The sequence below is a fragment of the Brachyistius frenatus genome, unplaced genomic scaffold, assembly GCF_029030835.1.
Source record: "Brachyistius frenatus isolate BFR_SWC_R1_liver_20210118 unplaced genomic scaffold, ASM2903083v1 Contig_24, whole genome shotgun sequence".
Classification (NCBI taxonomy): domain Eukaryota; kingdom Metazoa; phylum Chordata; class Actinopteri; family Embiotocidae; genus Brachyistius; species Brachyistius frenatus.
In genome coordinates, this window is record NW_027210623.1 from 4,775,207 (window position 1) to 4,797,347 (window position 22,141).

Below are 22,141 nucleotides of genomic sequence, written 5' to 3' on the forward strand. Positions count from 1 at the left end.
GGAGCTCAAGAGGGAGATTTTAATATCTAAAACAAACCAGCATGGGATGGCTTGGCTGTGGCATGGATGAACTTTAATGGAAAGCCTGGATTAAAAACGGAACATGCAGAATTTCAAAGTTGCGGGGTTTTAGCTGGAAGGAATGATCTAGAAATATATTATGGGGTGCATTATGGGAATTATAGGGTACATACACTCACTTTTAGAAATGTCTCTCACTGGGTCTGCCAAGTGTGCAAAAGTGTAATACTAATTTTCACTTTTAAATCGTTTGATCTCTAAACTTGCCTGTGATTGTGGCTGTAAATTCAGTCTGTTTGTTCTTAAAAGATAAGGCTGGTAATATTCTGTACGTTAACAAATGTCCTAAAAAAAACAAAACGAACAACCAATTCATCCAACTAACAAGTTTTGTCTGTCTAGCTGAAGCTTGATATATCTCATTCCTCTGTGCGACACTTTTCCAACACATTGTTGTCCGAAAACCATCAACCCCTTAACATTCACGCCCGTTTATGTTTCTGTTTCTTACAAAAGAGGAGAAAAAGCTTGGAGGGATTTTGTTCCTTGCCCTCTTACAGTCAAAACAATGTGCAGACCAAACTTTGCTGTGTGTGCAGCACACTTTTATTTACTCAGTATGGACCTATTGCTGCTGTTGAATTGGTATCTTAAAGTACTTTACCCCGTGAGTCAGGAGGCTTTGGGCTTTCAGACGGTTCAGTAGATAGTTGTGAAATTTGATTCAAAATGGCCCAATGCCTTTAAATATACAGTGGCAGACTTCACTCGGCCTGTATTGAGGCTGATGAGTGTTAAAAGGGTTAATAATCCATATTTTATGTAAATCCTTCATACATCGTTCTGCTGATTTAAACTTCCTCTACAGCACTGAATGTGTATTTATCCGCACCGGAAAGTGGGCTAGTCCATCAAAAATGATGCTTTAGGATTTTCTTTTTTAAAGCTTTTTAATAAATATTAAATAATACATCTGCCAATTTTTTAAGCTTTATGTTTACTGCGGAGATGGACTTAGTGCCCAATTTAACATGCTGAGTGGAGAAGATGAAAAGTACTGATTGACTGGACTAATGCATTATTGGTATTTGTACAGCATTTGTCAGTTAATTGAAGAGGCAGGAGTCAAATCTGAGAAAGAGAAGAGCATTTTATTCAGCACTGTTTTTATTCCAATGTTTTCAAAGGAGAGAGCAAGGAGAAGATTGTTTGAGAATCAGTCGAAGGTGACAGGGGGAAGCAATGAGGATAACAACTTTTTTTTTTTTTTTTTTTTTCATTTTTACATTTTTTCCAGCAACAAATGTTCAAATTGGGAAAGTACACTCAAGTTAAAAGCCTGGCTGTATTTTTCTATGGTGAGCATTTCCTGCTTCAGTACTAGCGATCTGACCGTACATCTTTGACCATTTTTCCTTGTTTCATAGTAGTGTAGAGCTCTTACATCAGAAAGCAGAACTTTAAAGAAAAACAAAAAGCAAAGCAAACAATACAACTCACTTACTTTTCACTTTTGGCCCTGAATGTGTACAATTTACAAATTTCATCCTTAAGAAACACATGCCGTCTGTCATGTCGTTTCACCTTCCATCAAATCCTAGTGAAATATTGCTTTTTTTTTTTTTTTTTTTAAAGGACTTCATACATGATTGTTGCATATATTTTGCACAAGGCAAGATTTAAGTTACTTTTTTCCATTCATCCCAATTGTTTGGCATTTACATTGTCAAACTGCTGCGTAACCAAATGACCACAATTTGGCTAAAATGTTGTTTTATTATTAACTATTTTTGAGAGCTTAACAGTAGCAGTGTGAGTCATGTAAGATCTGTCAAAGTCAAATCCATACACCGAATAAATGCTTTTAATCCGCATTCATTTGTTTCAAGCACGTCGTAAACCACCTGCTTTACGAAGAAGCTAGTCTCACGTTGAATCTCTAAAATGGAGCATCACAACTGAACGACACAAATCATGTTGAGAAAAAGAAACACCAGAACAGAAGCAATGACAAAGGTACAAATAAAAAAATTTTTTTAAAAAAAAGCACAATGTTTTTTGTTTTTTTTTCTTTCGTTTTTTTTTTTTTTGGAGATCAGGAAGATAAAACGCTGCATGTGGGAGACAAACGGCAGAAGTCCTGTTTAGCCAGCTCCTGAGCGTGGCTTCGTGCTCTGCGTCATCCAGTCTGGTGGAAAGGGGCTTTACCTGCAAACCCCGCAACACCAGCGGACCGCAGCAGAACCGTGAGGTAGATCACTGGTCAAACTGACCACAAGAGAAAGAAACAAACCCTCCTAGAAGATGCCCACTGCGTGTAAGACTCGTCATTTCATAAAAGTACGGCTCTTGCTTCTTGTCATGTCTTGACGTTTTAAAAAAAGGAAATAAGAAAATAAGGGATTACCTTGCTCTGAGTTTGTCACCGTTCTTTTTTTTTTTATTATTAGTATTGCCGTGGGACTTTCAACGTCTTTATTGCTACCAGACGACTAGATAGCGAAACACTCAATGGAAATCTCCGTGATGTCACGCACACATTTGATCAATTGGATAGAAATATGACACCTGATCGAGTTTGATGAAATAATGTTGGAGAATGTTTGATGTCACATAAGGAAGGCACCTTTTCCAATAATAAATTCATTAATTTCCTAATGAAATGGTCATCTGTATCAGCTGTCAAGTGCAATCGGTCATGAACGGATTTGTTAAGCTATTCTGTGGCAACTTTGAAAACCAAAATGAAGTTATTCTAAAACATCAAACTTCAGTGCAAACAGGGTCTGCAAGGTTTTTCATATACCACGAATAAAGTAACTATAAAATCATAGAAACCTGGAAGGGGGAAAATATCTCAATCTCATGCATTTTAATATCACATCATACTTGAATGGGGAGGAGGAAGAGGAGGAAGAGGAGGAAGAGGAGAAGGAGGGGAAGGGTCCTCTGGCAAGTGTTTGAGAATCCTTGAAAAAGAGAAAAAGAAGAGCATGTTTCTTATCAAAATAAATCTTTTTTTTTTTTTTTTTTTTTTTTCTTTCTGTGATTAGCCAACTGCTTGAGTCCATTTACACTGTCCTCATTTTCCACTACAAATGTCGGGGCTGTGCAAAAAAGTTCATGTATCTGGTCCAATCAGAGCAGGCGGCGACTGTTATCCCTGTGATGTTGGCAGCAACTTCTCACCTGCCCTTTGGCTCACAGAGCAGTAATGTGGCCTGAAGAGAAAGCAGACATACTGATATAAAAACTTTAACTAACATGAACAGCAACATTTTGAATAAATCAGGATCTACACCGTTTCTAATAAAGCAGGGCCATTAACGTCTTCATAAATATTAGATTAATGATATCAAGTTTTTATTAAAAAAAATATGTTTTATTAATTTAAGCCTGTCTTTCGCTTATTGTTACTTATGTTTGACACTCGAGGGCTATTTTCATATTAATAGACTGAAGGAGGAAAGTTTCTCTGAGCTCACCTTAAATTAAAAGGTGCATGTGCAAGCAAGATTGTGTGGCATTACTTGATTCTACCTGTGTGGAGGCTAAACATGGTGCAATATGCAATTTACAAGCATGATGTAAGAAATCATATCAGTCACGAATTATTATCAAAAGCAGATTATTTCTATATGTCTGGAGAGAATTTTTAAGAAAATGCTTTGAGTGACTTTGTCATGTTTTTCAAATAAGGCTAAGGATTTGTACATTGTAACTTTTTATAACCTGGTAACCCTGACTTTTTTTTTTATATATATTAATGACTATATATGCAGTCTATAATACTGGTCTACTGTGTAAAGTCTCAGTAATTGTTACCTCTGCCAAACAGGTTATGTTTTCAGTTGGTTTGTTTGTCCGTCAGCAGTATCACAGAAAAACGATTGGGTTGATCGGGTGTCAGCCTGGTGCGAACCAGACTGTCCACCCTCCATAGAGAATAGTTTGCAGTTGTTCTATCCTACTGGGCGTAGACCTCGGGTTCATTTTAACCAATCAGCATGCACCCGAAACCAGCGGACGCTCCGCAACTACTTAGGGCCATTGACCACCAATGTGTTTTTTTTCCTGAGCGCAGCATATTTTTTTTAAATAGTTTTAATGAACGTCAGCAGCTTGACGAGGTGCTGAGCGCTTATTCCGCAAAAAATATTGACGTTGCGCTTATTACTCTCCCCATCCGTCCAATCAAAGTGAAGGAGGGGCGGAACAAATGCAGTTAACCACCCACCCTGGTTGCTGATTGGTTCGCTCTTCACAGTGGTTGCGCAAACGCTAAATACGAGCCGAGTTACCAGACTTTTCTCACAGCGAAGGAAACTGAAGCCGTGAGTGACAGTCGGCGCAGCCAAGCTAGCAGGGTGTAGCGTGAGCCAAGGAAGAACTCGTAAAACTTTGGAGCGGGTTCGAATCGGGAGACAGATCCACAACTTATTTTTCAGTTTTAATTAACATTGCGAAACAGGGCATTTGGCCTATTAAATGCAATACATGTTCAAATCCTGTAGATGGTAGTAGAGTACAATAGTGTCAAAATGTAGGCAATTCTAGAAATAAGATGAGTCCCTATGAAAATCCATTCACCGATACCAGTAATCTTCAGGGATGCGCATGTACACGTTTAAACGTAATACAGTAAGCAGTCGTTATAGAGCATTCGTGGACAGTAGTTTTGGAGGAGAGAACAGGAACTAATGTTCCTGTAACAACGCCACTATTAGAATAGCAAACTACTGGCCTTGGTGGAGGTCTGCGCTCTCCAAATGCCCTTCTAGTTTGATTAATAAAGCAGTTACTCGCAACATAAACCCTGGTGTTTTATTAGAATGTGTCACCATAACTTCACTATTATGTGGCAGTAAAGTTGCTGAAATAAACAACCTGCTGGCATTTACGTCAAAGAGCTTACATTCAGAAACTGAAGCGTACCTGTGATTACTTGCTGAGCTGACTGTAAGGAGACGAGTTGTTGGAAGAATCCACTTGCTGCGGCGTGCCATTTTCCTGCAAAGCACAACAGCATCGCTCATTTAGAATCTGATAATAACTGTCTTCACTGTGTGAGCACTGAGATAATTGATAGTTTTAGAGGACAAACACTTCAAAAACAACTCAAGGCCTCATGAATGGGAGACCATTAGACTGACGTGGGCTGCTGCAATGTTCTCAGGTAATTACTGATATATCAAAGCTAAATGGACACCAAATAGAAGGTGAATGCAATGAATGAAGATAGAAACACAATAAACTTACAGCTGCTGCCTGCATGGGAGGATACTGAGGCATGTAGCCTCCCTGGACACCAGGGTTTGGAGCAATATACTGTTAGATGAGAAAAATGACAATTTCACAAAATTATTGGATAGTATATCACAAATAGTCCGGCCTGAAACGCAGCTCAACTATATTTATACAGCACATTAAACACAACGAAATAAATCTGCTTTACAGCACAGGGAGAAATTCATAGTTTTGGGACAACTATTGAGAAAAGCCTCGTCCTGGATCTAAAGAATCTCAGGTCACTGGTGCTGCAGTATTTTAATACTGTTGCAGCGGTGAAATGTTTATGAGATGCGAATGTAACTTCTTACACATGTAGCACAAGTTGTTCACAATAATCTAGTCGGAGGAATTAATCGGAAAATAATTAAAAACTGGAGCCCTTTAATCATCAGATTATAGAAAATAAATGTCAGTCTCACTTAAATCACAAAAACAGAAGTATTTTGTTGACCAGTAAACCAGCTAATGCTAATTTATTTGACCCAACTAACTATGTACAAGACCCTTAACTTTTGGTTAAATTCTGCTTCACGTGAGGCTCCACACTGTAGTTGTTTTTCATCTTATATTTATAGGTTTAAACAAAACGTCAACAGAAAATCTTTCTTATACATTAAGAACGATTTTTTTTGTTTTTTTTTTGCTCAGCAGCATCAATATTACACTTTAATGTTCTTTAAAAATGGAAAATCAAACAGAAAATTAAGATTTCAGTTTGCTAATTTACAGACGTCTGTGCAAAATGTTTATATTAAAGATGTCTCAGGCGTGTTCTCAAGTTTATGGCTATTCATTGTCATACTGCAGAATAAACTAAGACTCTGTCATAATATTGGTGAATGTATTTAATTTAGTTTTGGTATACAGATTTAATTTGGTCACTGCAGTGTGATGGAGGACATCCCACAGTTTCACTCACCGCTCCAGTGTTTCCCAACGACAGCTGGCCCATCTGCTGACTAATCATGGCTGTGGGGTGCAGTGACATGGAGGGATCCACAGAGGGAGACATCACAGCAGCCTGCGGTACAAGGCAGTTCAAATTTTTTTACCTCGTGTCACATGAGAAGAGTTTTACAAACTAAATCAAGTCATTGGGATAAAGCAGAAGTACCACATAGGGCAGCAGCCACAGTGGAAGGCTGTGATGGTGAGATGTAGTACGTCACTGTCCAAAACAGCACAGAGCAGAAAGCTCAGTTGAGAAGCTTGACAATAGCACTAACACTGTTACTACACTGTGACACTGTATTATTTAGAGGTAACAAGAAAGTACTCCGTGTATTCTGAAGTAAAAAAATTGTGTTTTGTGTTTTAGGCCCCCTAAATTTGTTTTTAAATGTGTCGCGTTGCCAGCTCTACTCGGTCTTCAGATGGAGCATATTCCTTTAAACATGATGCCTTTGGGGAATAGACCATTTCCTAACTAAAAGTGGGGGAGGGGGCAGATCAGCAGAGACACTTGTTCCACTGGAAACCATCTGTTGGAAGAGTCAAAGAGTCACAAGACTGTCTCTGCTTCAGGCATTTCCTGCTGGATCTAGAGAGACAGAGGAGGGGGGGTGAGGGGAGGCAGCAGCAGCAGTGGCTGAATGTCTCTTTAGTTGTTCCATTTCTCTTTCATGCACAGTCCAACACACATATACACACTCGTAATGTGTAAACACACTGGCTGTTAACCAGAACTTGTCTCAGCTCGATGATTTTTTTTTTCTCCTACAGAGTGTTTGGGGAAGTTTTGTTGTTGGATTGACTGCGTCAGCAGCACAGGCTGATTAAAGTAACACTCAAAGCTTTTTGCTGTAGCGGCACCACACACCCATTTCCTGTACACAGAATGGGAGGTGGTGTGTAGTGCTGCTGTTCCCTTACCGGGTGTTGCATGATGTATGGTTGATGTGCCACCCAAGAATGACTCTGTACCTAATGGGGGAGGGGGGATGAGACAAGGAGGGACAGGCAGATGAAGAGACAAAGTTATTGGTGCGTCTTGAGTGAATAAATCACAAATTATGGCTTCAACAGCCTGCTGAAAGATCGTGGTCAGCCATGACAGCCCAAAAATATTCAAAGCCTTCAGCTTTTATGGGCAAGTTTGCTTCCCTCGCTCTTGACATGATAGTATGGAGCTTAATGGCCTCTGTTCTGAGGGTAAGACTGTCTGATCAGGAGTTCAATAAACTTCCTATTCCACCTCCCAACACTATCTCCGGTTTAGCAAAGGTCATTTGCTGCCTTTCTAACAACCTGGGTGAGATCCTGCCTCCTCCCCCTCCTGAGCTGCTCATTGGTTTTCCAGCATTTCTAGGAAACTGGCAGAAGGTTATTCTGGTAGTCTTTTATGACCATGTTCCACACGCTGTTTTTTTAGGTCTTCTTGGCCTAAGTTTGTTAACCAAGTCCTGGATGACTGATCTGGCTCTTGGCCTGATGACCTTTGACTGTAGGTCTTTGTAACCACTTCTATAACACACAAGGAAACAGGCATGATGTGCCAGGTTAAGAACAGAGAAGTTGCAGGTTTTGAGCTGCAACTTACTGCAGATAACAACAATATATACTGAAAGTGTGTTAAAACGCTCCCTTTCTCCTTTCAATGTATGGTTTGGATGGTTGCTTGATGCAGTATGACTGTAGTCCGCATATGTGTAGCTGAAAAGAGTGTTCTGAATCATTGACAGCGCTCTATAATCTTACTTGGAGACTTAAGTGTGCATGAATAGGACCCAGAGGGAAGTACCTGAGCGGAACCATCTCCCTCATGTGATAGAAAAGATTAACCTTTGTTAGGCGCTGCTGTTAGGTCTGAATTGGTGAAAAAAAAACCTCCTCGTTCAAACAAAACAATGCTTGTACTGTAAGTGATCACAGTTCTTAAGTTGGCAGGTAAGTGATTAACTTCGCAATTTTTTTAATCAAAAGTAAAGACATTTTTCTTCAACAAACATGAGGAGAATTTGTGATCTTATTACCAAATCCTCACATGATGGGAATATCTTGCAGACAAACATGTTGTGGATTTATCAGGGAGCCATCTGGAAGAGGACTGTTCAAAACAACTATCATGTGTTGCAACCCTGCTCAACAAAACTGTACAGATTCATCTCTCCGGTGTAATTAGATTTCAAGCGACATAACTTGTCAGTGGTGATTCTGCTGCACAGAAAGTAATGAATCAAAACTTAAGAGGGAGATATTAAGAAATAATGAGAAGGAACCCACTTCAGCCTGACTCAGAGAAGATGACTGTACCTGCTGAAACGAGGAGGTTTTTTTGACAACTTTGCTCCCGTGAACTACTAAACTGATTATCAGATTACATGATCTCTAGTTGGCCAAGCTGTTCACACGCAGAAAAATTCAAATAATATTCCACTGCCACATGGAGCTGCTGAAGTGTGAGGTAGCCCAGCGAGGCTTTAACACCTATTCTTACAGATACAGCACCTGTGAAACCCACACACAACCAAAAATACACCCTAACCCACATAAACACTCTATAACCTCGGATCTAACACAGATGGAAACAGAGAGCGATGATTTAAATTCAGTTCTGACTGTTGGATATGTTTATCTTAGCCCATTAAAGGGGCCCTCCTGCAGTACCTGGTAGGCAGAGACTGGAGACATGTAGGGAGACATTGTAGGCTGCACAGTCATTATCCTGTTGGACACTGGATACGGAGAAGGATAGTACCTGGGAAACCGAAAATATTTAGAAATATGAGGCAAGCTGAAAGTTAAATGGTGTCATGAGCTGCTGTAATCAGAATGAAACGTACCCATTCTGTATGGCTGCTGAGGAGGGGTCATAGGTGAGAGTCATTGCACCCTAAAGTGAGGAAACGGACAGTAATGTGGGATTACATATTTGTATCCTAATACTGCACCATTAGAATTGAAAAAAAAAAACAGTAATGATCAGTGCATATGAACATGATCAATATATCAGTTGTGATGAGGTTATGTGAGACTATTTTTTGTGTTTGAAACAGGTGTTTTTGGGGTGTGTCTATTTGATTGACAGGTCTGTGGTGCAATAGTTGGGCATGACATCACTTTGTCCAGTTTCCAATTAGATCAAGTCAGATCCACCACTTGCTCCTTCCCAGTTATTCCAAAAAAATTCACTACCGGCTCTAAACTGCTCCGAACCAGCAAGATGGCGCCATCTTTGCCAAAATCCGAACTCGAGGCTTCATAATGGCCATTCACAAAACCACTAGGTGATGTCACTGTTGGTTGCCGCTTGGTTTGAAATATCACCTTTTCATTTTCTTTCGGCTATGTGACTCAGACATATCTTAGCATCAGATTTTTATGTGTTAAATTTTGTCTCAAAATCCTGGAAAGAAACGCATGATTGACCATTTATATTCAAATGTACACTGATTTCTCCAGAATTACACAGTAAATATTTGTTTTGTGTGCTTGATACAATGATAAAAAAAAAAAACTCACACAAGGAAGCACAATGGGGGCAAAAGGTTAGAGTGCATGTCAGAGAGATACTTACTAGTCTGAGATCTCCTGTCTGTCCGTTGGGAACAAATCCACTGTGAGCGTGTTTCTTCCTTTGACTGTCAGCAAACTTACACAGCAAGGGCTGAGAGGGAGCTGAGGGCAACGCACAAAACAGACATATTAACAGTCGCTCAGATATTAATCATCACCACCTCCACAGTTTTCATCGGAAGGAAACGATGAAATTACATAAAGGTGAAATTCTTTCCTACCCAGAGCACCAGAAGCTATCTTGATGAATTTCCCATTGAAGTGGGAGATGACTGCGTTACACTGCTCTGTTGTGTCCATCCTGACAAGGGAGAAAATGAAACAACTGTGACTCATCAAACCACAAACAGACGATCTACAGCAGACTTTTCTTTAACACAGAGTGGTATTGTTAGGCATGACTTGAATGGCTCTGGGCCCCTTTTTTTTTTTTTAATAGAAAAATGTAACATTTTAGTGATGCTTGACATTCTGTATAGTTATAACAGACAACTGAAGTAGTCTAAAACAGTTGGCAAATACATTATAACAAAAGTTTCAGCAAGAAAATGAATTTGAAGATCATGAATGAGCCAAAGAAGTAAAAAAAAAAAAAAAGTCAACACAAACAAAGCCTCTATGTCTCTTGAGTGTGATGATCAGATTTACACTGTTTGCTATTAAAAACCGACTGACAGTAGTGTAAATACAGACGGAAGTCCTGTACAGACAACAGGATGTAACTGACTCCATGTAACAAGTTTGAGTAGAACATAGTCTGGGTTGCTCTAAATTATAATAAAACTCAACCTCCAGTAATTTATTGTTATAATATATCAAAAATATTCTTCAACAGTCAAGTATTTGCTGCTAATCTTATTTTTAATTCTAAATTGCCTGTTTAGAGCCAATTTATAATTAACATTGATGATTGTGCTTTAACAATCATCAATGTTAATGTATAATGCTATACACTTAATAGCATTATTTAAGTGATATTTTGGTGTTTATTTATCATCATAAGTTTGTTTATTCTGCATCTACTTTAAAAATGATTCAGCAGAGAATAAACGAATACTCCTTCTGTCAATCTTCTGTGACTGACCTGGCGAAGCCCACGCCTCGGCTGTTGCCGCTGTAGTCTCGGAGGATCCGCGTGGATACGACCTGACCGAAGGGCTGCAGCATGTTCTCCAACTCTTTCTCATCCACGGACAGAGGCAAGTTGGAAATGTACAGATTTGTGGGGTCCTGCTCCTGCTGCTGCTCACGTGAAAGAAGATGAGAAAGAAAAGGTATATTGAAGCCCATGTGCTTTTTTTTTTTTTTTTGTATATTTGGGATGTGGCCCATGACTTGAAAGAGCTACATTCCAAAATAGTTTAAAAAAAAACATTTTTTTTTATAAAAGCATTGCTGTGGTATTTCTTCACTGATAGTGGGACAAAATATATTTTACTCTGTGTTTGTGCAGGTTAGGTTTGAACTCTGCTAAACTATGGTTAAGAGTCAAAGGGACATTTATTTGAACAAACATTATTAAGCTCTCCTGTACACACACACACACACACACACACACACACACACACACACACACACACACACACACACACACACACACACACACACACACACACAACTTCATCTGCACTGTGCAGCAGCTCAGCGCCTCTACGGTCTTCCCTAGAAACAGCAGGAGAGCAGCGTAGCCTAGCTACCACAACACGCAGACTGTGTGCTGCCATGTTTGTTCCAAACAGAGCAGCTACAAGCAGGTCTCCCGAGAGCAAACCTTCATCAACGAACTCTCACCCGTGAATTTAAGCACAGCAACACAGGCCATGGGGGGAAAGGACTGAAAGAAATTTGATGATGCAGACAATTTCCGCTGTCCGCTACGAGCCACACAGATGTGATTAGGAAATGTCCTGTTTGTCATCTAAAAATATTTTTGAAATATTAAAAAAAAAAAAAACTGGTGGGCTTTACTTACAATTGGTCACAGAGGATCAAGAATAGCTCAAAGCAGTAGTGCTGTTGTTGCAGTGCTTTGGTGCAGATATGCCTACATCAGTATGCATGAATGGTAACTGCTTACACCCAGTGACATAGTAATAATGGTGGTAAAAGAATTTACAATCTATATAGTCCAGGCTAACTGGGGTGGTATAATAGTGTGAGCTGGTGGTCCTGTGTGTAACGCATCACACTGACTGACAGGTTATTTGGCAGAGGGAGACGTGACATCTGGTTTCTACAGTGAAAGTAAATGGGGTCACGGGAAGAACAGCTTGTCAGCTGAGGTCATGTGACCAGTCTAATGTCATTCTCCTTAGCACACACCGGAGAGAGGCATGCATGCATCACAGAAGCACAGCCCCAAAGAGATGTTCACAAGCATGACAAATATGCACACACAGACGCTCACACATGCCTGCACCAAACTCACCTTGGCCATCTGGGCCTGTATGCCGCTGGTTTTCAGAGCATGTACTGCTTTTAAAGCAGCCGCTGGGCTGTCAAAGTCCACAAAGCCGTAACCTGGAGTTTGTAGGACAGTATTCATATCAGAGGGCATGAAATAATAAGAACATCCACCTTTGTACATTTTCTATTGTTGCTATTACTGAGGTATATATTGATTAAATATAAAAAAATATATTGTCATGTTTTCAGGAATATGCAAATTTAGTGCATATTCCTGAAAACATGACAATATATTTTGATATTTTCAGTCATTATACACAATCACAAATGTTAAAGAATCTGATAGTCACTTTCTACCTCAGTTAGATGAGAGGGTCAAAACCACTCTCATGTTAGTGCAGTCAATATGTTTGACTAAACACGGGCAACAGAGGGATACAACTGCTTGAAAGTTTTTGAATCCTTTACAATCTTTTATATTTCTGTAAAAATATGACATAAAACATCATCAGATTTGCACACAAATCTTTCAAGTAGATACAGATAAGCCAATTAAACAAATGAGATAAACATATTATGCTTGGTCATTTATTTATTGAAGAACATGATGCTCCAATGTGTAATATTGGATTATTTCAATCTACTTTTGTGCATATCTGATGATTTTTTTTTAAATTTAATTTAATTTAATTTTTTTTTTTAGGTCCTATTTATGCAGAAAGATAGAAAATTCTAGAGGGTTCACAAACTTTGAAGCACCAGTGTAAACAAAAACATCCTCACTAATCACCATATTATATCCCTTTTATTTAGTCAGAGCAAAACCTCTGGCTGGCTTCAATGACTTCCTGGAGTCTTGAAGTCAAAATGGTGAACTATTCCTTTAAGAACTTAACCTATGTCTGACACATTTTATGACAACATACACATACTTTGCATGCCTTGTCCCCATCTTCCAAAGCATCCATGGTGTTTGTGCTTTTTGAACATGTTTTCCCATTATACAGCCACTTACTGTTTTCCATGTATTTCCATAAAGGCGAGGAAATTTGTTCGTGGAGACTCTACACATACTTGCATTGGGCAATCCATCATAATCTGCTTTTGTTTTTGCCAAATTGATGTTATCATGGCATTGAAATGCAGTGAAGACTTTGCAAATCAATCTGCACTTCCAGCTGCGATACCATGCCACAGCAGAAATTTGACTGCTGACGTTCACGGTGATAAATTACCAACTCAAGCAAGTACCCAGTCGCCACGAATTGATTTTCATACACTATGGAAATAAAGGGAAACTGTGAGGTGACTGGCAGGTGTGGGAATCCAACATGGTATATTTGGAGTTGTCATGTGGAGTCACATAAAGCAAACTGTGTCTTTAACTGTTTTATTAAAATATCTCAGGTGACTCACTATTGTGTTTTCAAGTACACTTTTTTTGTGTCATTGTACATCACTGAACAATGACAGCAGGTACTGCGAGTCAATGACCTCACTGACCTTTACACTTGTTGGTGGTCTTGTCCAGGATCGCCTTTGCAGACTGAATCTTTCCATACCTGGGTGCACAACAAAATGGAGATTATTGACAAAGAACTCTCTTTGAAAACAAAAGGTAAGACTGATGATAGTCTACTTATTGCATCAGACTTCTCATTATTGTAATTGAAAATTCTGCGTGTCCAAATCCACAGAAAATGTAGTGAGAAACCCTTCATTCGTCCTCACTGTGAGCACAAACAGAAAAGAACAATTTATGAAAACAACTGGTCGTTATCATGGTGACTGGAAATTTTAGATGCACATACAATACTTTGCTACTCTCCCCTGTGTTTCTAAACACTTTGAATCTAATTCAAATGTTTCAGGGTTTGCTTTATTTCTGACTTCACACTCAAGTCGAGTGATGACAGAAGTTGTGAGTTGCTCTCCGAGCGTACACACACACACACACACACACACACACACACACACACACACACACACACACACACACACACACACACACACACACACACACACACCATACAGACTGAATGCCTAGCTTACATCACTATTCAAACCTTGTTGCTATGAAAAGCGCTTTCATTTCTGCTTTGTGCTGGCAAACACCATTGGGAACACGAACAAAACACAAGCAAACAGGACACAAACAGCTGCTGCTGCTGCTGGTTACATGGGTGAATGCCTCTCTCCATAAGCTTGTGATTCATAGGAAAGGGACAAGACACAACTCCACTAATTATGCCTTCCACCACACTAACCACTCAGACTGGAGCTTATGGTATCAACATGTATCAAACATGTTCACGAGACTGCTTTACATGACTGGTTTTGCTCTTACTAGAGAACCATAATTTTAAGTTTACTTCACAGACCAAAGTTAAGCTAAGACTTCTCCATGCGTGTCTGTTTATAGAGGTATGGTGGGTGGAACATTTTATGTTGTCAGTGTACACTGGTTAAACCAGTATGCAATTTTAAATGCCAACATTTTAGTTTTAGTGCAAAAACATCAGTCAGTCAGTTTTTATTATTCATTATCTATATACCCAGTTAAATGCAATTTATTTATTACATTTTCTCAAATTCTTATTAAAGAGGAAATCAGAGACTAAAATCTGTTAAAAAAAAAAAAAAAAACTTTGTTGAAATCCAGAATTTTTTTTCATTCTTAAGGTTTAAAAGTTTAAAAACAAATGATTTGCCAATTTTGTGAAATGCATTTTATATTTTCATGGCAAGAGTTTAAGGTACAATTTGTACAATCTTTTAAATTTTAACTAAAATTTAAACAAAATGTAAAATAATAATGTTATGTCAAATATGTGTACGCTTTGAGAATCTATAGTGGTCACAAAACGTGCAAAGAACGTGATGGGGCCTTCTTTGGGCCGGTGTTTGGTTTGTCCCATCTGGGCTACTGTAGAATCATGGCAGCGCAGCATGGCATGCTGTCGAAGAGGACCTGCTCCCTTTGTAGATATTAATGGCTCACTCTAAGGTAACGAAAACACAACGATTCTTAGTTTCAGGTGATTATACCGTAATGAAAAATAAAAATGAATATTATAAACCAACTACCAACAGATCCTCCTAAATCCTACACACTGAACCCTTAAATCTTACATATTGTACTTTTTCAAGAGGCTACCACCTGGTTAGCTTAGCTTTACACAGATGTGAAAAAAAAAAAAAAAAAAAAAGGGGGGGGGGGGACAGCTAGCCTGTCCAAAGATAACAAAATATGAAAAATATTGCCGGCCCTTATTAATATTACAAAAACTGGAGGTGTAAAAATGGCATTGTTTGACATGGGTTAGCTGTTTCCACTTGTTTCCAGTCTTTGTGCAATGCTAAGCTAACCATTTGTGGCTTTAAATTTTAGCCTACAGATGTGATTGTGTGTCGCATAACTATTGTCAAGAAAGCGAATTAGTGTATTTCCCAAAATATAGGCCAGAAAAAAGGAAGAATTTTTTTTTTTTTTACCAAAAACATGTCCTAATAATTACACTAATTTAAGTGTGTTAATAAAATTTCACAGGAGTTTTACAGGCAGACAGTTTTTCTGTATTTTTGATGAGAGACCTTCATCAAATCAGTCTGGAATGACATTTTGTTTTTTACACCCACCATTTCAGAAAACAAATACATCTGTGACAATGAACTGGTGTTCGCACACATGACCATACTTGTACTGTTCATACGGTATATGTGCGTGTACTCACTGGTGACAGAGCTTGACCAGGTCCAGGTCTGTAGTGGCGGGAGGCAGGCCGCGGATGTAAAGGTTAGTTTTGCTGAGCTGCTCCAGGCCTGTGCTGCTGCAGTTGCTGCTGCTGCTGGGACTGGACGGAGTCATGGGGTAGGACTGTGCACAGGAAACCCACTGTTAGAAGTGTACGGGAGCTAAATAATCTAAATTAAACCCAGGTCAACAGTGATCACAAGAGCAATTTAATCTGTGTGAAACAGAGATGCAAAAACGCAGACGAGGAAAAGAAAATCTGACTTTACCATTTCAGGCTACATTAAAAAGCACTTCTTTCTTAGGATGATAAGTGATGGCCATCAGTGATCTGATGCAGTCAGTTTCCTACTTTGTCATCTGACACAACAACAGCACTGAACTTAAGTGCAACGTTGATGTACTTTACACTTGAACTCCATGATATTTCAGAGGGAAATATGGTACTTTTTACTCCACTACATTTATATGGCACTGATATCCACTTAACAGATAAAGATTTTACATGACAAACATATATGAGCTTAATTAAGTAACAGTAGTATATAATAGTACCAAAAATGTGCTATGCATTCACAAATTACATTAATTATATCGAGGGATAAATTATTATCTGAGAGGAGCATTTGTGCATTATCAATACAATTTATGTACTTCTACTTAACACCTTGAAATCCTTTTAACTGTAATTGAATATCAATAGTATTTCTACTTTTTTTTAAAGGATTGGAATATTTTTTCGACCACTGTTTGGGTTTTTGGTGACAGAAAGCGTTGACCTTTAAGGTCCTGGATGCTGTAAAAAGATAATTCTGCCCACCACACAGAGCACATTAAAACATATTTATTCTAGGTGGGCCTTTGTGAATCACAGTGTGATTAAAACTGTGCTCATCACTTCTTACATCCTGCTGAAGTGTTAATAAGTAACCGACAGTTTTCTTCATACTTGTGAGCCAAACCGCACCACACTGCCCCGCAAAGCATTTCCTTCCCCTTACTCATTCATTAAAATCGCTCCCAGCCACCCCAAACGCTCTCCAGATCAGATCAAAGGCAAAGCATGGCAGAATCACACCATCTGTCCATAACCAAAGGACAATTCACTTCAAGAGCCCAAGATATGCACACAACTATATCCATGGCCAACAAAAAAAAAAAGAAAAAGAAAAGAAAAACACCGAGCTATTCTTCCAGTCATGTGATGGTTAAAAGCTCATATTTTTCTTTTACAGATAAAGAATTGATTGCCGTGGCAGGAACATCTGTTAGGTCTGTTGTCAGGCTGAGGCCTTACATTTTTTGTTGGTATTCAATTACAATGGTAACTGTCTTTTTAAGGATCATCAAGGGTTCACATCTTCATTTGAGGACAGCTATTTCACAGAGGCATTTTAGCAGATTAAACACCTACACTGCAAACCCAATCTTTCCTGCAGGTATTCCTACGAGGTTTGGTTTTAGATTCCTGCCCTCAAAGTCATATACAGTCCTTTCTGATGAATAAATATTGCAGCTTATATATGCTTCTGGCTGAAAACTGACCGCTCAGTCCATTTCATCCATCACACAGGGCTTACATTTCCATCATTAGAGGTTAAAATAACCGCTGCCTCTCATCTCTGCGCCTGTTTTTTTTTTTTTCTTTCCCTCCCCATTCCCATCTCATATGTGATAGGAAAGCAGAGGGGCACGGCCTTCAATTACCGGTCTGTTCACCTGAGAGGTCAAAATGAAGAATGCAGGCGGCACGGTTCAGTCCAGCACACTGACATACACTACATTACAGCCCTTTCTCTCTGTGTGGCTCTCGATTCACCCAGAATGCATTAACCTATGAAAATGGACTACAATTACCGTCATACATATTGACCAGAGTTGGCGAGCGACTGGGAAAACAAGGTTATACAGACACAATGATTAAAGTATCGGTTGTAGAGCTATAGATCGGGTCAGCGGCCGGTTTTTAGCCTATCAGATGATCAGATTCTCGTTTGACGAGTGCTGGGAGCTATAGGTCTATATTTTTAATATAATTGAATTCATTTGGTATTTAAAAAGACGTGGAAAAATGCATATATTCCATAGGAAATCAAGAAGGGCTTCCCAATGTCATGTGAGGCTGCTATTACTCAGCCTGTTTATTCAAACGCTAAGCTCAAGTGTGAGCACAAAAAAAAAAAAAAAAAAAAAAAAAGTAGGCAGAAAAAAAACACCAAACATTATGTGTGTTTTTGGCCTACCTGTTTACGATTGGCTGTCTTCAGCGGGTTGCCTGTGTTTGCAAAGATCATCCTGGAGGTTACGGATGTATTTTAGTTCCCAAAAGAAAAGAGAATCGCGACGATGAGCCACTGTAGAGACGGAATCCGAGCGGTGGAGGGAGCCTAGAAAATAGCCAGTCGCTTTATAACATCCGCATGCTGATCGGGCCGGTTATAACAGTAGAAAAAAGCCTCGGTCCTGCATAGGTATACTGACACATCTATACAGTCAGATAGATGCACACCAGGCGATGGACCAACCCTCCGGTCCGGTTCATTGATCTACGACGTCCTGCTGCAGACCGCTCGGCAGTCCCACCTACTACAGACCAAACCATCTCCGCCTCTGCAGGGTGTTTGACATCAAATAAACTGCGTGGCCGCTTCGGTAAAACTCGCACCGGCGGTTAGTTTTTGGCGACAAAGGCGCGCCGAGGCGTCTGGGGTGTGTGGTTCAATTTATAATCGGATACAACGTGCTTTTGGGTTTGATTTGCAGGCGCACAATCGGTTAGGCTGAACGCTCGCCGCCTTTCATGTTGTTGTCGTCCGCACATACCAAGCATTCTTCACCCCCACCTCCTCCAACCACACACACACACACACACACACTCACACACACACCCTCTTCCTCTTCATACCCTTCCCCCCATCCAACATACTACATGTCAGAGAATCAGGATGCAATGTAATATAAGCAGCGGCTGGCCTGGACAGGAGGTCACACTCTCCCTGTAAACCCAACTGTGGGAGAGATTGGATTCATAACCAAGAACAGAGAGCGAAGATTTGGGAACAAGGCGTAAAATAATCCCCTTTATTTAAATCTTTAATAGCCAAGTAGGTTATTGAAGATTTCCAGAAATGCTTCCTCTAGGCGCCATAATTGTATGCAGATCATGGGGAAATATAGGTTTGATGTATAGGAGAAACAGAATATTGACCCCCTTGCAAATCAAACTATTAATGTTTTCACATTTGAGTGCATTTACAAGATTGATTTGCTTCTGTGCTGTTTGTAAAAGTGTAAGCTAAGCATTTTCACATATGGCACAAAAAACTCAGGCTGCTGAATGATGCGAAAGAGGAACTTTCTTCTGTTCAGGGTTTCCAGTGCTTTTAAAGATGAAATGCTTTGTTATTTATGCTTTAAATATGCTTTTCTACTTATTTGATCTTCTGCTGTGGACAGGAATTTAAGGGTTAATTTGAAAAAGTTAGATTTTACAGAACTCATTAATCAATAAACCATTATTAGATATACAAAAGTCTAAAGAATGCAAACAATTAGCATTACAGGGACATAAACTAATCATCTGGTTCTAAAATCCTGTATTTTGGCCCAGATGATGCATTTATGTGTAAATATCTTTAATTTCTCAAACCAATGAACTTTACTTGACTTGGAAGATTACGACACAATATTACAAACCTCATTTGGTCACTCTACAAGCATTACGTGCAGACACATTTTATTTTAAATTTCAGTAGAGATCACAAGCTATAGCAAATGCACCACAATGCATTGCCTTTACTTTGTCAGAAATGTGATGCACATGTCCTCTAAAATGCATTTAAATGTTGAGTTTTATTATTGCTCTTGGTGCAAACACCTTAGAGCTTTAGGTTCAATTCAATGTAGAACTGAAACAAGCTGGCACATAAATAGTATGTAATGCTATCACGTGTTTCTGTCAGTAAAATGTACCGTTTTATAACCTTCTGTGTTAAAAGTGTTTGAACTATATCTATTTGCAAACTGCCCTTGCCATCATCCATTGAAAAAAACACAAGAAAAAAGACATAATTCAATGTGATGTGCTACAGTCCTCTGGTTTTTAATTTAGTGGACATTACCTCATGAGGAAAAGTGTTGAAGTGTTGTTGCCTTTGTTTCGCTGTGAAGAGATAACAGGAAATGAAGAGAACTAAAGGGAATGATGTTTAACAAAGCCAGTTATAATCAGACAGATAAAAGGTTCACATTGACTTATGCAGCAGGGAAACTACACAGGCACATATGTGGCCCTAAAGGTGTTGGGCCTAACTACACATTTGCCTTTCACTTTTATCTAATTACACTCATCTTATATTCACACACAAACACTTTAAGGCTCAAAGCTGTACTTGCCACCAGCAGCTATACTGCTGCAGGTCCTGTTGGAGATTTATAAAGTGACGCTAAATCCAAATCCCATCAGGGTGCACGGAAGCTCTTAAAGCATCAAATTTCTCCCCCTTATTTCCTCTGCTGGTATGGATTAAGGTTTCACGCTGGTTTCGTATTACAAGCTACTTCTGATGTGCCTTGAAAAGTCCAATCATTCCTATCTGAATAATCAGTTGCAGCAGTTTTTGAAGAGATGGTTTCCTGTGCTTGTTGATATCTGGTTAGGTAATTATTGATTAACATACTTATTCTGTCAGATGCGACAGTGACAGATGAGGTTTCATACAGGACTGAAATGTAAATCAACTATCTTTCACAAATCAAGGCTGTGTATGTACAGTATCTATTTCCATTGTATTTTTAACATGATCTGCTTCAAATGAATCAAATATCCAATCATGAACGGATGTGAATTCAATGAGATAACCCGGTCAGCAATAATGATTCGGTAAGCAGTGAACTCTGTCTTCTGAGAAATGATGACAGATTGTTTCCTATATTGTACTGACTCTGATCAAGTTATTGCTTACATAAGATCCTTTAATGGTGAACAAACACCTCACAAGTATTGCTATTGGAGACTGGATTCAAACGATGGTAGCAAGTAATAACTCAACATAGATTAGATAAACCCACAAGAAACCGACTTTTGAGAATGTTCTTATATATACCATACTATACCATATATATAGATATTTAATGTACTGTATATATACTGTATGTACTGTGCATTTTATATTTTATATTTATATTTTTTATTTTATTGCTTTTCTATTATATTATTCTATTCTATTATTATTTTATTCTATTGTTTCTATTATTGCTCCTGTATGTATGCTGTTGTGGCGAAAAATTTTTCCCTCGGGGATTAATAAAGTATATACCTACCTACCTACCTACCTACCTAATGTAGGGTAACTCCGGATCTCAAAGGTCAGAGAAACGAATTCAGCCCATCATAAGGAAGCACATCCTGGTTAAGACTGCTAAGTGTATTGGATTGTGTTGAGGTAGCATGGGGTCTTTGGGGTTTAAAGAGGGAGGGACTGAGGAATGTGGATGATTATCTGCTCCGTCCACATTCACCGGAGAGCCAGGGAATTAGAAATTCCCCTTGGTGACCAGCTTGCCAGCTGACCTGTTTGGCATTATAGGGTGGCCAGTAATGCTGCTCGGTGCGATTGTACGAGTTGTTCTGCAGAACTAGCAGCTGTCTGGCCAGAAAACATGAAACTAAACAGAGAGGCTTTTTCACAAGCCCAGTGATGGTGTGGTCTGGCTCAGAGTTCGCAGCTCCTCAGGGAATAATAAAATGCTTGCATGTTGAAATATGAGAAACCATACAAACATCACAGCAGCTTTCATTCCTTTCAGTATTAAAATAAAGACGCTTCTTATGACCCTGCTGCAAGTGCTAGAGGGAAGGTGTTTGGTACTTTGCTACATGCAATTCAATTTAAAGCTAACGCCTTAAAATGTAGACTTAAATATCAATTGATAAGAATCTCAAAATACATATATGAACATGGGAGCGAATTATTATTCTTAGAAATATAAAATAATATTTAGAAATTGAGGAAGCGTCTGGTATTCTTTTTTTTTTGGTTGTCTATATAAGAAGACCTAAATATTAAAAAGTTTAATCAGCAATAGAGGAATCGGTCATGTAGCTACAACTAGGCAAATATTATATATGAGGTGTGCACATATTATTATTAT

General features: G+C 39.0%; 1 protein-coding gene across 2 annotated transcripts; it reads right to left on the reverse strand.

Annotated features, from left to right (window-relative positions):
- Positions 1 to 1,153: 1,153 nt before the first annotated feature.
- Positions 1,154 to 18,641, reverse strand: rbms1a (RNA binding motif, single stranded interacting protein 1a). 2 transcript variants are annotated; one of them, XM_069697877.1, is made up of 14 exons: positions 18,232 to 18,641; positions 15,969 to 16,111; positions 13,738 to 13,796; positions 12,257 to 12,348; positions 10,913 to 11,070; positions 10,050 to 10,129; positions 9,830 to 9,930; positions 9,096 to 9,145; positions 8,920 to 9,010; positions 7,186 to 7,236; positions 6,233 to 6,334; positions 5,281 to 5,349; positions 4,957 to 5,031; positions 1,154 to 2,990 (listed from the first exon to the last, which is right to left on the reverse strand). In XM_069697877.1, exons 1-13 carry the CDS (start codon positions 18,280 to 18,282, stop codon positions 4,963 to 4,965), a joined length of 1,116 nt encoding a protein of 371 aa, XP_069553978.1. In that variant the 5' UTR covers positions 18,283 to 18,641; the 3' UTR covers positions 1,154 to 2,990; positions 4,957 to 4,962. The 2 variants fall into 2 exon arrangements, with proteins under 2 accessions (XP_069553978.1, XP_069553976.1); XM_069697875.1 differs by having other exon boundaries at positions 1,154 to 3,242; positions 18,232 to 18,640.
- Positions 18,642 to 22,141: the final 3,500 nt, after the last annotated feature.